The sequence below is a fragment of the Rhinolophus sinicus genome, chromosome 14, assembly GCF_057876585.1.
Source record: "Rhinolophus sinicus isolate RSI-liver-muscle chromosome 14, RSI-T2T, whole genome shotgun sequence".
NCBI classification, from domain to species: Eukaryota; Metazoa; Chordata; class Mammalia; order Chiroptera; family Rhinolophidae; genus Rhinolophus; species Rhinolophus sinicus.
In genome coordinates, this window is record NC_142514.1 from 124126795 (window position 1) to 124144111 (window position 17317).

The following is a 17317-nucleotide window of genomic DNA, read 5'->3' on the forward strand; positions in this document are numbered from 1 at the left end:
CAGACAAGTGGCACTTAGGCCAACCCTAAAGGGAGGAGCAAGATCATAAAAGGCTTGGTAGGTGAAGGGGACTTAGCCTTAATTTGGGCTTATTCTTTGAATCAAAGGGAAACCACTGAAGACTTTTAAATAAGGAAAAATAAAGGGAGATTACTCTAAATACATCATGGGAAAATGAACTAGAGTAAAGCTAGACTAGAACCAGGGAGACACTGGGAGATGTAGCAGTCAATCATGGAAGAAAGGATGGCCTGAATTAAATGAGTGGTAGTGGGAATAAAAGAAGTGGACAGATTCCAGAGCTGACCAAGTAGAACTGAGAAGATCTCAGGGGGGAATTTTTGTAGATAAGTGGATCTAGGAAAAAGTACAGTGAAGAAATATACCTAATTGTCCCTAACGCCAGGATTTTAAGCATAATACTTACCCTATTAAAGATACAGGAAAAGAACAACGAAGGCACTGAAGTAGAAGAGCAACAAGGGAAAAAGAGAAAAAAACTGAGTTATATCCTAAAGAGACAGGTTTAAAAGGCAGATATCAAAGGAAGCGGATGGAAGCGAGAGTCAGAATATGGGATAGCAAAGAATTTTTGCCTACCGTACACCGGTCTCCCCCATATACAAGAAAAAACTAGTTACCTAATGCCACATTTCTTTAAGTCCCAATTTTATATACAGTTTATGTAAACCATTTTTTTCCTAAGTACTCAAAGACAACTTTCTTCACCGATAACAAAAAATTAGCATCTTAAAAAAAATGTAGGAAACTGGCAAACTATTAAAAAACCATATATTATCAAACCATCTGTTTACCTAGTACAGAAGGTCTGCCACTTGCCGGTGATTCTACCTCTTGTATAGCACTAAGTTCATGTTGGTTCAAGTCCAATCCACATTTAACTTTTGCTACAGGTGGCTTTGAGGCGCGTCTGCCCAGTTCTTTGTTCTGATTCTCACCTATCAAGTCAATGATAGAGGCAGGCATGATAAAATCTATTAACATACTACAAACTTCTCTTCAACTAGCAAGTTGCAGGAAGTGAAAGCAAAGAATAATCAGTGGAATAATTACAATAAAATCCGACTGTCTTACCATTTATCTTACTACTATCTTCAGAAAGCAGCTGATTATCATCAGAATTGCTCCTATCTGCAGGCCTAATGTTTTCACGATCATCTCTTGCTTGGTCTTGGAGATGAGGAAGCCCATCCCGGAGCATCTGGGTTTTTAAATCATTTTCAAGTGTGGGCTTACTTGTCAGAAACTGTGGACAGATGAGGGTGGGGATGACACAGGATGAGGGATCGTGTAAAGCCTTTATCTCCCTCTTAAATTAGAACCTCAACCAAATAGTTACATCAATCACACTATCACAACCCTTATCCACAGATAAAAATGAGAAACACTTCTAATATTGAAAGGGTGATATATTTCCATCAGAAAGTCCAACCATTCACAGGCTTCAACCTAAAAACTTAGCCTCCATTGTACCTTTCAATATGCGGTCTTACTTGAGTATACCCCTCTGCCTTTCTTTTCCCACTACTTTTCCTTCAACTGACTAGTAAACCCATAGAACTCAAGTTCTCATGAACTCAACTCAAGCTTCTGAACAACAAGGATTTATAGAATTCTATTTAAGCTAAATAATAAATTTAGGAAATGGCCTTTTAAAGTAAAAGGGACACATTCATATTTAAGAGAATATACTCTTGTCTCCCATATATGAATGTCTTGAGTGACCGTGCCAGAGTCTTCTCAATAATTCAGTAACAAGCAGCAGGTCAAGCTGTCCATCAGCCTAAAATCATGCCAATTATACAACAGGTGTTAATGTTGTCACTTAAGGAAAAAGATGGTACTGCTTTTGATTCATAAACAAATGTCAGCAAAGTGCTATAGAAAGCACAAGGTCTGCTATTTGCATAAAAGAAATGCTGCTAACCGGTTATTTTACAATTTAATCTTCTTATGGTAAGCCAAAAACCCTTTAAAACAAAACTTCAAATGACAGTCTACATTTTTAAGTGTTGGCATTTGGTTGTATCACACTACTGGCTGATTAGTTGGGCTTCAAATAACTATTAACCTCATAAATACCATGTGAGGTAGTTCAATTTTTTGTTTTAATTTCCACATTGTTTAAGGTAGAAAATTAAAGCAGTTAAGGTAAAACCACTTATTCTCAATAACTAAGAATTTATTTAAGCCTAAGATTAAAACAAACATTTAGCTTCTGAGTCTGGTTAACTACTAATATTTAGATACTCAAGTTTAATACATACCTGACTGTCTTTAAAGAAATCCTTCAAAGTCTCTTGGTGTTGCTGTATCTGCTGTTGCAATGCTGTTTGTCTCTGTACTAGTAGTTCTTCCTGGGCTTTTTGGCTATAATGCAGTGCTTCTTTTTGTAGATCCAATTGCTTCTGAAATCCCAAGTTATCTTGCTGAGCTAAGATAGGCTGTGAAAAACTCAAAAGTCTATCTTGAACTTTTGGGATCACAGAATCGCTTGAAGGAACTATATGTTCATTCTTGAATGAATCTAGTTCACAAATGTATTTAGATTCAACTTCAGCAAAAGGAAGTGGAATAAGGAAATGCTCTCTTCCTTTGGGTGGAAACAAAAAGGGAACAGCGTGCTCAGAAGATTCACTTTCAATCAACTTATTTTTTTGGTTTAGAAGCAGTTCTTCCTGGGTCTTCTCACTCGAATGTACCACTTCCCTTTGCAAGTGCAATTGTGCTGTCAAATGATCTTGCTGAGGCAGCTGTGATAAACCCAAAAGCCTATCAGGCAATCCTGATATCTCAGAATGACTTGAGGGGGCTGTATTATCACTCTTAGTGGGGCAAGGTTCTTGGATTCTATCAGATTCAGTACAAGGTAAGGAAGCAAATGAATGCTGCACGCTTAGGGGTAAGAAGGAAGAGGTATCAGCCTGCTCGGGAAATATTCCTTCCTCCCACTCACTCTGTTTATGTAAAAGTAATTCTTCCTGAGCTTCCTGTCTAGATTGAACAATGGCTTCCCTCTGTGTGGCTAACCGTTCTTGTAGTGCCTTCAAGTTATCTTGTTGAGGCTGGATAAGTTGTGATATCCTCAAAAGCCTATCCTGCAATTGTGGGATCTGAAAATGACTTGAAGGAATTTTACCATCACTCTCTGTTGAAAGAGGTTCCTGGGTTGTACCAGATTCAGGAGAAGGTAAGGAAGTAAATGAAAGCGGTCCTAACTGGGGTGTGAATGAGGAGGAAGCAGTTTGTTCAGAAGATGTACTTCTTTGGGTTATTCTGTTACAATGAAGGGCCTCCTTCTCTGTGTCTAGCCATTCTTGGTGTGTCCCCAAATTACCCTGTTGTGAAAATCTCAGAACTCTGTCCTGAAATCTTGGGATCTTTGAATGGCTTAAGGAAACTGTACTGTCGCTCTTGATGGACATAAATTCCTGGCATCCTTCAGATTCATCCACCTGGGGTAGGGATAAAGAGGTGCCAGTCTGTCCAGAAACTCTTTCTAATTCACTTTGTTGGTGTACAAATTCCCGAGTTTCTTGTTTAGCTCCATGCGTTACCCTCTGTATGTGTGACTCTTCTTGGAGTGTTGACAAATGTTCTTGCTGTGGCAGACTATGCTGTCGAAAACTGGGAGAGTCATCCCGAAATGTTGGGATGATCAAGTGACTTGAGGGAACTGTACTCTCCTTCTTAGACAAGCAAAGGTTTTGAAATCTAGACTCAGTTTTAGCAGAAGCTTGCAAAGCAACTGAATGTTGAGCAACCATTGGTGGGAATGAAGAACTCATGTGGCCAGACTTGCCATCTGCCAAATCCCTGTGTCTGTGTAAAAGCAATTCCACCTGGGCTTCATGTCTAGCCTGAAGAGCATCCTTCTGTGCAGTGAGCTGCTCTTGGAGCAACTTCAAACTATTATGTAAAGGTAGGAACTGCTGTAGGAAACTCAAAGAGCCATCCTGAGATTTTGGAATTTCAGGCTGGCTTGAGAGAAGGCCCTCCTCACTCTTTGATGAATACTGCTCCTGGATTTTTCCAGATTGAGCACCAGCAGAAAGTAGTGAAGTAAATGCATGCTGAGTGACCTGAGATGGGAGGGAAGGGGGCTCAGTCTGTTCAGACCATACTTCTCCATCCAGTTCACCCTGTTTATTTACATGTAATATTTCCTGGGCTTCTCGCCTGGCCTGAAGGCTGTCCCTCTGAATATTTAACTGTTGCTGAAGAAATTTAAAATGATCTTGCTGTGATAAGACAGGCTGTGAAAAACTCGAAAGCCTATCCTGAAGTTGTGGGACCCCAGGATGGCCTGAGGAAACTGCAGTATCATTCTTGGCTGGAGAAGATTCCCAGATTCTCCTTGACTGAGCTTTGGCAGACGGCAGTGAGGCAAAAGAATCCAGAGGTACCGATGGAAGGAATACAGAGACGCCAGTTTGTCTTTCCAATTCTTTCTGTTTGCACAAAAGCAATTGTTCCTGAGCTTCCTGTCTTGACTGAAGAACTTCCTTCTGTAGGTCTAACTGTTCTTGGAGAGCCTTTAGATGACCTTGCTGGGCCATGACATTCTCTGAGGGTGGCAAAGACTTATCCTGCATTTGGCTGATTGTAGAATGGCTTACAGAAACTGCACTTTTGTTCATGGTTGAAAAGCGTTCCTGGATTTTTCCAGATTCAACTTTGGCAGGCAGAGAAGAACTAAAAGAACGCTCAGCGACCAGTGGTAGGAATGAAGGTTCAGCTAGCTTAGAAGATGTATTTTCATTGTTCTCTGACATTTGCTGGGAGTCTAAAGCTTGAAAAGTCGTTGCCCTAGATGTTTCAGCAATTTCACCAGAATGCTGTAATGTTAGTGGCCTATCATCTGACAAAGCCCTGGAAAGTATAGGAGATTCTTTAGGGACTGATTTACAGTCTCTCTGCTGTGCTTCAATCTGTGAAAACTGCTTTGGCTGTTCTTGTGGCTCCGAACATTGCTTGGCTAAAACATCTGTTTCTGTTGTTTCAACCGGTCTTCGTGGAATGAGATTTTGTCTTGGAAGCTGAAAATAATCTTGTTGTAATTTGGGAATCTGGATGGGCTGTATAGGTTGACATTTGTTAAGACTCAACTTGGGTCTCTGACCTTGATCCCAATGGTCTGGTATAATGGTGGGCCTTTCAGGTGGAGCTGATATAACAGAATTGGGTAGTAATGATGTAGCTGACGTGGATGGGTACTTTCCTCTTAACATAGTCTGATATTCGAGTAATCGTTTCCTGGCTGTTTCAACAGACTGTCTGTGAAACCTACCAAACACAAACACAAAAACAAATATTCTTCTGTGATTAAAAAAATGCTCCATATTCTCAAGGGTCTATACATTACATTTAACAGCAATTTGGGTTGGCCATAAACATGGCGGAAAAGGAACAATGTTCACATTGCCCTTTGAGAAATCTATATGCCCTAATTCTAAGGGAATCTTGATCAGATCTTCATATACACAAAGTAATAAATTCTGAAGATGTAGCCAAACACTAGAACATATGAATTGTACCCAAGCTAATACCTGTTTTGCTGTAAAAGGTGATACTGATAGTTATGAATCATCCGCCTATGACCATCTTCATCAGTACTTGTGGTGTATGATGCTGAAGCAGTGCCAACCTAAAAAAAGACAAAGCTACTAATTAAAAGACAAATCCAGAAACAAGTACTAAAGTATTTAATATCAATGAAGTTCTATAATTGTAACTTCCATATAGCTTTATTTTTTAATAAAAAAGACTGGCACTTCCATTATTAAAAAACAAAATAATCTACCATTCTCTTTTGGTGCCATGTCCAAGAGCTCAACATACCCATTGTATACAAATCAGTCTTGTTTCCCCAAAAATAAGACCCAGCTGGACAGACAATCGGCTCTAATGTGTCTTTTGGAGCAAAAATTAATATAAGACCTGGTATTATATTATTATATTATTATTTTACTATACTATACTATGTTATATTAGACCTGGTCTTATAGTAAAATAAGACCAGGTCTTATATTGATTTTTGCTCCAAAAGATGCATTAGAACAGATTGTCCGGCTAGGTCTTATTTTTGGGGAAACACGGAACACTGGCACCCTCTAGAAGCTGAAAGATGAAAGCCATTAGGTTTATATAAACTTATTTATATATATATACATTGTTAAAAAGAAAAAATTACCAAAGAATTAAAAAGGCATTTTACTTTTCCGGGTGCTAAGATTATACACATTTTTTTATCCCCCGATGATCAATGTAGAGATGAGATTTCCCACATCCTACCCTAGTCTGTTGAGTGTTTTTTCTTTTTGCTTCTTCCAGCTGAACCCTGAAACAATCAGTTTCCAATCTTAACTTCTGTTGTGCAATTTGTTCAAGCAATTCCAACTGTTTTTGCTTCTGCTCTTCTATTTCCATTATCTAAGTAACAAAAAAAACTATCGATCTATGAACAACAAACTCACACAAAAGAAAAGTTCATAGTATGCATTACATTGAAAAGAAATAGGCCTTATCACCAAGAGTACCAATTATCAGAGAACAAAGTGGTGATGTTTAATCTCTGTTACACCGCTGACAGAGGGAAGAAGAGAGTGAGAGCAGGGAAAGGGGGGAAAAGGAGAAAAAGTGAGAGAATTAAAAAAGAGGCAAAAGGAAAGAAAAAATAAACACATTAACTATTATATTTCTGTTTTCTGGGAACATAGGGAAACCCTGATCATCACTGAAGACCCACTTCCAGACAGGCAGCAAATGATGCCCAGCCAAATTCTGATTTTCACGTCTTTAGTTTTACATTGTTCTCAGTAAGAATACTACTAAAGAAATTAAATAGCAAAACCTCCCTAAACACATTGATTTCTTAGGCATCCCCATAAAGGGGTGCAGTTACCTAGAAGCCAAATAATACTACAATGAACAACATTCTGTATCTTTTCTGTCAGGCAAGAAACAGATGGTCAGAAAATGGCAGAGGGATGACACCTAAACTTTTCTCTTATACCAACACACACACAGAGCCAAGTAATAAGAACATATGTCAGACTGACTAAGTTTCATGAGGACAGGGACAAGTCTGCCTATTGCCTGCTAAATCCAGCACCTTGTACACTTCCCGATCCATATGTGACACATTCATATTTACTGAATAAGTAGAAAAAGATATGTGAAATTTCATTAAGAGGAACGCTTTTACTAGAGGTAATGAAGAATGACCTTGTTTTCAAAATAAAAAATGCCTAAACCTGATACTTTAATTATTTCTAATCAGGCAATAGTTAGTATCATCAGGCTATAGCTGAGTTCCTATCTTCATCTTACTTTCCCTCACTCATCAGAGCCACTGAATTTAGACTGCTTACTGTTTTGTAGTAGCTCTAGAACTGCATTATCAATACAAAAGTCACTAGCTACATGTGACTATTAAACTTAAATACAATTTAAAATGCAGTTCCTCAAGTGCACTAGTCATATTTCAAATACCCAACAGCCCATGTAGCTAGTGGCCACCAGACTCGACATAGATACGGAACACTTCCATTAGCACAGCTAGTTCTGTTGGACGATACTGCTTTGGGATATGGTTCGATAACATTTGTCTGAGAGTACTAGCTCATAGAATTCGCACTCCCCAGACATATTTTTATAAAAAATATAACTATAAACTGGCTTAGTGATAATTAGCTTCTTTCAAGGTAATTTGTATTTGAAAGTTCTTTTATTAAAGTAGATGGGACAAAAATTATAGTTGAGGTTGAATTAAAAATTTTCTTCTGAAATACCGTTTTTCAGAAAAACTTGTGGGATTACAATGCCCAGCTGAATGTCCAATATTATGACAGGGATTCATTTATTCAACAAATATTTATTGAGCACTTCCTATGTATAAGGTATTGTACCAGAAATTATGTAGACTTGAATTTGTTTAAAAAAAAAAAAGAGTCTCCACCTTTAAAAAACTTATGAACTTTACAGGAAGATAAGAGACATACAAAAGCATAAAATACAAAGCAGAATGTCATAAGGGTCAAAAGAGTAGTATAAGAGAAGGTGAGGTGCCTTCTATCAGTTCAATGTGTAAAATAAAATAGAAGAAATGGTATCAAAAGTAGCCAGACATTAAGACAAAGTTCACTGGTCAAACAAAATTATAGTACCTAGGGGAAGAAACAAACTTTTAAAAAGAAAAATTTCAAATTACCTGTTTCTGCCTTGCTGCCATTCTAATTCTGGCTGCTTCTTCTTGAGGATGAAGTAGAACTGAACTCTGAGCTACAGCTGTGATAGGTTGAGTCTCCTTCATTTCTAAAAGAATCCCCCCAAAATTAGTTTCAATAATTTAGAATTCTGACACCACCAGGATACCTTTAATTCATTCATTACATGTAATTTTATTAGGGAAAAGATTTGCAGAGTCACCGTTTAATTTGAGGATGTCATAAAAAGAAGTACCTTTTTCCTTTTCAGAATCTGTAGCACAAGAAAGTGGTTTATCTTCACTAGTAAGTGGTCCAGAGTCAACTGTTAGCGTATCACTTTCAACTGTAACAACTGTAACAGGAAATTATTATGAACATATTATCACTGTCAAACTTAAATCTGAACAAAGTAACAAAAATCTGCACTCAGAGTAACAACTGAATCTTGGTCAACCTGAATGTCTTATTTAATTAAAATCCAGTCACTTTCCAGATGACCACATATTTTATACATTAAATTCAAGGCTAACATAAGACAGATGGAAGATTAAAATTGTGAACAAAAAGGAAAGAAATGAACAAGAACCCATTAAAAAGGCACACCGACAGTTTTAAACAATGGAAAAGCATCAGAGTAGAATAAGCAAGGCACCAAAGTTTAAAAAGAGAAGCTAAAAAAATTTAATTGTATCTTTGACATATATAGAAATTAGGATTATTTATGAAACTAGAGCAGAGAAGAAAGTTAAAGCAATCATATCAGGACAGCCAGAAACTCTAATTCTGCATCAAGCATTCATTCATTCATTCGTTCATTCACACACTTACTCATTCAGCACCTACCTATGCGCTGCATGCTGAGAACACCATGGTAAATAAGAAAAGGCCTCAAAGGGGTTTTACAGGGTGAGTGGGGGCAGAAACATTACATAATCATACTAGGGAAAAAAATTATAAAATTAGAGACTGTGATAAGTACTATATAAGAGAAACAAAGGGTTGTACAACAGAGTATTACAGGGGAATTTGAATTAGACTAGGGGCTCAGGTGAGATTTCTCTTAGAAAATAACACTTAAGCAGATACCTGAAAGGTAAGGAAGAAATAAGCCAGGTAAACAACGCAGGGATGGATAGGAGACCTTTCCACACAGATCAGCAGGTCCCTATGAGGATAAAAACTTGGCTCACTCAGGGAACTGAAAGAGGATCAATGCACATGGGTGTAGAGAGACCAGGGGGTAAATGCAGCAAGAGGAGACTAGGGAAAGCCTAGTCCTACAGGCCTTTCTCAAAATAACCTCGTTATGGCCAGAAGATGAAAGAGCCTCCTTTTATTGCTACTTTTTTGGCTACTCCTTTTAACTGCCTTTGCTATTTGCCTCTTTTCTCACCATGTTACAAATGCTGGAGTCCCTCAGATGGTCTTATAGGCCTTCTTCTCACTGAACTCTTTCCCCTAAAAGACCTCCTCCATGCCCATGGCTTTAATGATCATATTTTGCTTGACTTCCAAATTTACCTTTCTTGTTTTAAGCTATTCAATCAATTCAACAAATATTAACTGCACCTTTGATGCACAAGGCACTAGTTTAGGCTCTGGGGACACAGCAATGAACAAAACAAGTTCCCACCCTCGGGGGTGTATATTCTGTGACTGGAGGGTACTCAGGGTGGAGAGGGATAGGTGTGAAGAAGCAAATAAGAAAATAAATTTATGGTCCATCAAATGTTGGTAAGAGCTATGGAGAAAAAAACAGGGTAAAAGGAATAGGGAGGAACAAGTATCGGGAGGGATAGAAGCTTACCATTTTATATAGTGGTACGAGAAGGCCTTATTGAGAAAGCGATATCTGAGCCAATATCTGAAGGAAGAAAGAGTGAGCCATAGAAATAGCCAAGTGCACTGTAGGCAAAAAGTCCAGCAGTTGCAAAGACCATGTGAGTCACGTCTGCTGTGTTTGAGGAATAGCAAGGAAGCCAGTGCCTAAGGTACAGTTGCTGAGAAGCGAGGTGTGGTAGAAAATGAAGTCAGAGAGAGAATGAGAATGAGACAAGCGGTGGGGGAGAGGTGTGTGTTGTGTGGAGATCACGTAAGTCTCTGACGCCCCCGTAAGCATTTTGGCTTTTACTGAGTGAAATGGGTGGTTGATGGAGGACTTCCCCCAGAGGAACAACATGAGCTGATGTATATTTTAACAGGATAACTCTGGGAATAGACCACAGCAGGAAGGTGAAAAACTGAAAACAGAAGACCATTTAGGAGGCTAATGCAAGAATCTACACTAAAGATTGAACATGGCTTAAACTAAGTGAGCAGGCGCTGAGAAATCGTTGGACTTTGGATATTTTGAGGGTAGGACCAATAGGATTTGCTGATGGTTTGGATGTAGGATATAAAAGAGGGGAATCAGGGGCCAGCCAGGTGGCTCAGGCGGTTGGAGCTCTATGCTCCTAACGCCGAAGGCTGCTGGTTCGATTCCCACATGGGCCAGTGGGCTCTCAACCACAAGGTTGCTGGTTTAACTCCCGCAAGGGATGGTGGGCTCTGCCCCTGCAACTAACAACGGCAACTGGACCTGGAGCTGGACTACACCCTCCACAACTAAGATGGAAAGGACAGCAACTTGACTTGGAAAAAAATCCTGAAAGTACACACTGTTCCCCAATAAAGTCCTGTTCCCCTTCCCCAATCAAATCTTTAAAATAAATAAATAAAAATAAAAGAGGGGAACCAGAATACCAAGGTTTTTGGCTTGAGCAAGAGAATTTTACTACCACTTATTGAAATGTGGGAGATTCCCTATTTCCCCCAAAATAAGACCTAGCCGGACAATCAGCTCTAATGCGTCTTTTGGAACAAAAATTAATATAAGACCCAGTTATATTATATTATCTTAGATTGTCCGGCTAGGTCTTATTTTCAGGGAAACATGGTTATTGGAAAAGCAGGTGTAGGGTGGAAGGGGATATCAAAAATTCAGTTCTGAAAAACTCTAAGATGCGATTAGATATACAAGGGAAGATGTCAAATAGACATTTAAATGAGTGGAGTTCAAAGGAGAGTCCAAGCCCAGAAGGACACCCTTGGAAATCATGAGTGTACAGATCATAAGTCATGACATTAGAGATCAAAACTAAGGAATGTTGCTACAAAGAGAAGAGATTTGAGAAACAAGCTCTGGGGGAAATGACTAGTGGTTGTAGAGATGAAGATAAGCAGCTGAGGAAACCCTGAAGGAGGAGCCAGTGGTAGGACTCTCCCTCCCCGCCCCCCCCCAGAGGGGTCAAGAGGTCAACTGAAGAAACTGTTTCCAGAAGGCTTCCTGTTGTACTTAAAATAAAATCTAAAATCCAAACTACAAGTCATTTCTTTTAGAATCCTGGTAGCAAAACATTTCCATACAAATCCAGTCACATTTTTTTAAAAAATCCAGAAGATAAAACTCTAAGAATAAATACACAGTACACAGTACACTCTAAAGCTGTTAACATGTTCATCTCCTTCAGTAATTCTTTCAAGAGTTGTTCTTAAGGATATAATTAAAGATGCGGGCAAAGACTTTGCTAAAAGAATGCTCACTGCAGCATAAAAAATAACAAGAAAACTTAGACCCAGCCTAAATTCATTAACAACCGGAAACTGGTTAATTTTGTTTCATCAAGTACATTGGGATTAATATATATGAATAACACTACTATACTGATAGTGGTCTGGAAGGAGATTCACTAAAATTTCTAACGTATGTTGTCTTTAAATAGCAGCATTCTGGGCTTTAAAATGTTTTCTTGCTTTTGACCTCTATAAGACTTTTCAGGAATGAGCATAGTTTTGAATAACTTAGAGAGGGTTGATGCACTACAAAATGAGACTATTGGAGAGAAGCACCTTGCTCCTGCTCAGATAATGTTCTCTCTTCGATAGTCGTTGTTTCTGATTCAACTGTTGGTGCTTTACTCTCAGTTTCACTAACAGTCGTAATCATTTCACTGTCATCCTCAGACATGGATTTAATTGTCCAGAGAGATTTTTGGCTTCGGATCTTATTTAATAATTTTTTAAAAAGAATTTTTGAAGGGAGCTGGTGGGTCTTCATTGCCAAGGGAACTAAAAAGGAAAAGAAAAAAAAAAGTGTTCAGCACCTATTATATATCAGGCTAATTTTTCTATCTTTATACTTAGTTACCACTACAACTACCAGTTAAAACAAAAGCACAACTTTATTTTCCTCTTTATTTAACACTATATACTATGCTATTCAACCCCAATCACAATTTTATAACCAGAAATAATTTTTCAACTTAAATTTAAATAAAGGCACCAAAATTCAACTATTTCCCAACAATATGCGTACAACACAAATTTCCAGCTTAAAAACTTATCAGGAACATGTTTATTTTGTTTGCTGAATGATGTCAGAATGCATACATCTTAATTAATTTGTGGGCAACATTAGCCTTCAAAATACGTGCTATAAGGTTCTATACTCTGTGCTAGAGAAGCGTCCTAAATATGGCTCTGTGCCAAATATGGCACTATGCTAGAGGAAAACAATACTAGTTATAAACTAAAAGCAAATCAAGTGCTTCTAAATTATTCCCACTTATCATGATAAAGAGACTTCTACAGTTAAAAAAAAATTCTTCAGTTGTTTCCTCAAAATATTTTTCCAAATAGTACAATGCCAAAACTCAGTACAATACTAACAATTCTTGAAGGGGACAAAACTAGGTTGTGAACACATAGTTCTCTGCCTTAATCAAGGAATACTATTTTAAAAATCTACAGAGGTTGAAAACTGGTAGACTATGGTTTTGTCTGATCCACATTTTTCTTTAAACTTTCTAATTGAGTTATAATTTACAAAGAATAAGTTGCACAAAATCTAAGTGCACAGCTCAATGAACTTTACATATATATCCATGTAACACCATCCAAATCATAATGTGTGATATTTACGGCACCTACTAAACTCCTTCGTGTCCCTTGCCAGTCAATGCACCCCTAAAGATAACCACTATTCTAACCTCTATTCTAGACCAGATTAGTTTTGCATGTTTTTTTCCTTTAACTTCATATAAATAGGGAATTACACTTAAGTAGTCTTTTCTGCCTGGCTTCTTTCACTCACCATTAGTCTGTGACTCACTCATTTTTAAGAAATAAAATTAATTGCCAGTATTTAAAAATAAGGATTTAAAAACAATGGGATTCCTAGGTTCTTTTGAGCAATCAAGACAGTTACCAACACCAAGCCAGCAATCCCAAATGGAAGAGGCAGGAGCAGAAGAGTAACTGTCCCGTTAGATAAGGCAGGACTTCTAATTCTGACAAACTAGAGATCTGAATGATATCCCCAATGAAAAAACTAAAAAGGTTGGGTGAAACAGTAAAATATCTTCTTAAACGCACTGCTGATCTGGCAAGAAAATGAGAGATTCTGTAGAGGGCAGAAATGAAGTGTAAGTGGGGATTCTGGAAGGCAAGTGAGCCCTGAAACTATATTCTGAAGTTTATGCCAAACCTCAATAACCTGACACTTTGGACAGACTGTGGGCACAGGGGCAGGGATAAAGCCTAGAGCCCTCACCCAGGCAGTCTGATAGGAGACCCACATAAAGCTGGAACCTCAAAAAGCTACCCATCCACAGTGTAGGGTGAAAATGATTAAGAAAGCCTGAGTGGTTCTGAACAAAGGCAATACCAGTACTGTGGGGGTAAAAAGAGGTCAAAATGAAAAGGACTTGGTCTTTAAGGAGATGTAGAGTAAAAGAGTGTGGTGTTAGAAGTAACTTTCACTGGTCTGGCTTGGATAACTGCAGACTGTGGTATCCTTCACTAAGACAAGGAAGACAGGAAGTAGGGTTTCCAGGCGGGCGGGAATTCCCCCCCATTCTCAGGAATTTTTTTGCTTTCCCATTCCCGACTCCCAAGATACAAACTGTTTTCTGTTCTCCACGATGAATTGTTTCCACAAAGTGTCGGCCAATACTACCAACTACCTGGCTTCAAGGAGCCGATTTTCCCGATTTCCCGACCAACTTTTCTTGGGATCCGGAAATGGAAAAGTGAAAAAAATTCCCGAGAATGGGAAGGAATTCCTGCCCAGAAAAATTCCCGCCCGGAAACCCTAGCGATAAATAGGAAAAATGTCTAAGAGAAACACTGTGAGTAGTACGTTTATTTCCCATTGTGGGTATTACTGGGTTCAAGGAGCCGATTTTCCTGATTTCCTGACCAACTTTTCTTGGGATTTGGGAACGGGAAAGCGAAAAAAATTCCCAAGAACGGGCGGGAATGGCCACCCGGAAACCCTAACAGGAAGGTGTCAGTAGGCAAGAGAGGATAAATTTATGTTAGACAATAAATTTTAAGTACCTGTGCGACAGCCCAATGAAAAATTTCAGAATGTGAAGAGCGAGAGAGTTTAGAAGAGAGATCTAAGTTTGTGCTATTCATCATTACACATGAATGGCCCAGCAGTAACGAACACAATAGGATCTCTGGTGATTTGATGGAAGTCTAAAAAAATTGCTGACCTTACAAATGAATTCAGAATTAACTATCTCAACGAAATAACCTAAAAATCTTCAGACTATATATATACACATATGAATAAAAGAACTTTCCTCCTATGTAATGAAAAGGATCTTTAATGATGGAAATCTGAAAACATTGTTTCTTCCTTCTGTCACTCCTATGAGTACTAGTCATTGCTTGCACTTAAAAGTAGACCCAACTTTCCTAACTGTTGGCAAATGATTACCATTTTTTCTATGAAATATTGTAATATTCAGCTCAGTTTTTTACCATTTGCTTCACTAGAACATATTGTCACTGGAAGGTTTTCAGTTTCGCCTAAATTTTCTTGCTCCATGGAAAGGTCCAGTTCTTCATCTTGGATCTGATCAGTCACAGTGGGCAAAGGCTCTGGTTCAAGGTTCAAAATCAGGTTTCCTTTCACCTCTCAATAAAGAAATAGAGAGACATGTTTCCATTCCAAAACGACTAAAAAGAACTTGAGCATAAAAATTTAAAGGACATCATACATAATTTTTAAGTCTAAAATGTGAGGTCCTCCCCTTCAAATGGAAAATTCATTTCAAAATAAAACTTGCTTCATCAATACAAATATATTTTCCCACCAAAACATTTAAAATAATTGTTGAAAGTTAACTGAAAATATCTTACTATTGTCTGCATTGTACATGTCTTCGAAGGCAAATTCTAGCTCTCTCTGCCAATCTTCTTTCATTTCACTACGTTTGTATGGAAGTTCAAGTAGTTGTGGTGGCATTCTTGCTACAGTCTGTCTCCTACGTGCCAGGTCCTCTTGTTGTAGCTGTTTGAGTTCTTGCATTAGTTTTTCTTGATTCTTCAAGAATAAAGAAAATTAATTAACAACAGCTGAGTCACAAATTTTGGATAGTAACATTAATAGTGAGGGAAAAGTGGAGAAATCCTGAGGAACAAGGCCTGGGGTTCCCTTCCCTCTACCATTTGTTCTGCCCACAAAGTATATGTTTATTTATTCATTCAAAAAAATATTTACTGAATGCCAGATACTATGATAGATGCTAGAGACATAATCTCACCTACAGCCTACAGACCAACAAACAGGTAATTAGTATTCTGCTAGCAAGTACTGTAAAATGGTGGTACTGATTAGGCCACAAAGCTTCAAAAGTACCTGCCACTTACAGTCTTTCTCAGGATAGTCATGAAGTTACGTTCTATGTAAGTTGCCATGGCTTCTGCAATGTACTTTGTGCCAGGTCTCCTCAGAGCCAGCAGCACATACCAGTCTCATGCAGGCACCAAGAACCAGTGACTGTGCTTAACAGAGGATACTTTTTATTACTTGACACTTTTAGGAATCACCATGACATGACTAAAGGGGATCTGTATCTCTTTTAGCATAAAGAGTCTAGCTAATATGGAAGTTTAAACAAATGTTTTAGTGAGGTTACCCAACCGAGTTTTGGTGATGGAGGACAGGGCAGGGGCATGAAAGCTCTCATCCCTTGGGATGAGGATTTAGCAAGACAAAAGTGGGTGAAGGAGGAGTACGAGTGAGAAGTAACAACTGAAACAGAAAGGTATGGAGATGAAGGCATGGGGTGTTCAGACAAAGTATGCTGTTCATTAGGGAGAGGGCATAGAGGGCAAAGGTAGCAAAGCAAAAAAGATAAAGTGAAAGAGGCAGGTAGAGGCCAAATAGTTACAATAGACCTTAGCAGGAAATAAGATCCCAAAGCACAATGGGGTCTACAGCAAAAAGGTTCAGAGAGGGGAAGAAAAATGCTCTAACAGTAATGGGATTGCACAGTTTTGACGCCAATTTTGTATAAGAGACACCAAGTCTACAAAAAGGTGGACAGCCTCCTGTATGATAACAAGGTGTTTGTCAAGTGATAACATACACACACTACTTATTCTTAAGTTTTAAATATTTTGTCATTTGAAGATAAGTTTTTTAGCCATGGCCTGAAAATCAAATTATGAATGAATTTCATTTACATTAAGATTCAAATCATCTCATTAAATTCTCTAAAATCATTACATATTTTTCTACTTGAATTACTTATAATAACAACTACCTTTACCACTGAGCTTATAAAATTCCAGGCACAATTCTAGGGGCTTTACTAAGCTCATTTCATCCTCACAAAACAGATGATGAAACAGAGTTCAGAGAGGTTAGGTAACCTGCTTGAGATCAAACAGCAAAGCAGTGAAGAAGGGAGAAAAATTCAAGCAGACTGCGGAGTCTACTTTCTTAACCATTAGATACTATTGATTTGTGCAAGAACGTGATCAGTTTATGATGCTTTCACATTTCTTTCCTATAGGCTTAAAACTTAGATGAGAATTCCTGGTAATAATTCAGCCATTCAGTTATTTTAGTCATAGTTTACTCACAGTTTATAAAAGCTAAACATTTAAGGGAGAATGTCATAATTCAGTTCAAACTATACAAGATAGTTTAATAAAACAGGGATTTAATTCCTATTCAAAAGTATTTAAAAACTCATTCCTCGGATGAGTATTTAAAACACCCAAATGCATTAGTCAAATTCAGAATA

At 38.1% G+C, this 17317-nt stretch overlaps 1 protein-coding gene across 1 annotated transcript in view; it reads right to left on the reverse strand.

Annotated features, from left to right (window-relative positions):
• CEP295 (centrosomal protein 295) overlaps positions 1-17317 on the reverse strand; it is a 49856-nt gene that overhangs the window by 13653 nt on the left and 18886 nt on the right. Inside the window, exons 8-17 of the mRNA XM_019737512.3 lie at positions 15423-15606; positions 15042-15197; positions 12120-12338; positions 8485-8583; positions 8234-8337; positions 6316-6453; positions 5571-5668; positions 2289-5307; positions 1096-1267; positions 816-959 (exon numbers count right to left, since the gene is read on the reverse strand). Coding sequence (XP_019593071.3) covers positions 816-959; positions 1096-1267; positions 2289-5307; positions 5571-5668; positions 6316-6453; positions 8234-8337; positions 8485-8583; positions 12120-12338; positions 15042-15197; positions 15423-15606 — 4333 coding nt within the window. The remainder of the gene's footprint in view (positions 1-815; positions 960-1095; positions 1268-2288; positions 5308-5570; positions 5669-6315; positions 6454-8233; positions 8338-8484; positions 8584-12119; positions 12339-15041; positions 15198-15422; positions 15607-17317) is intronic.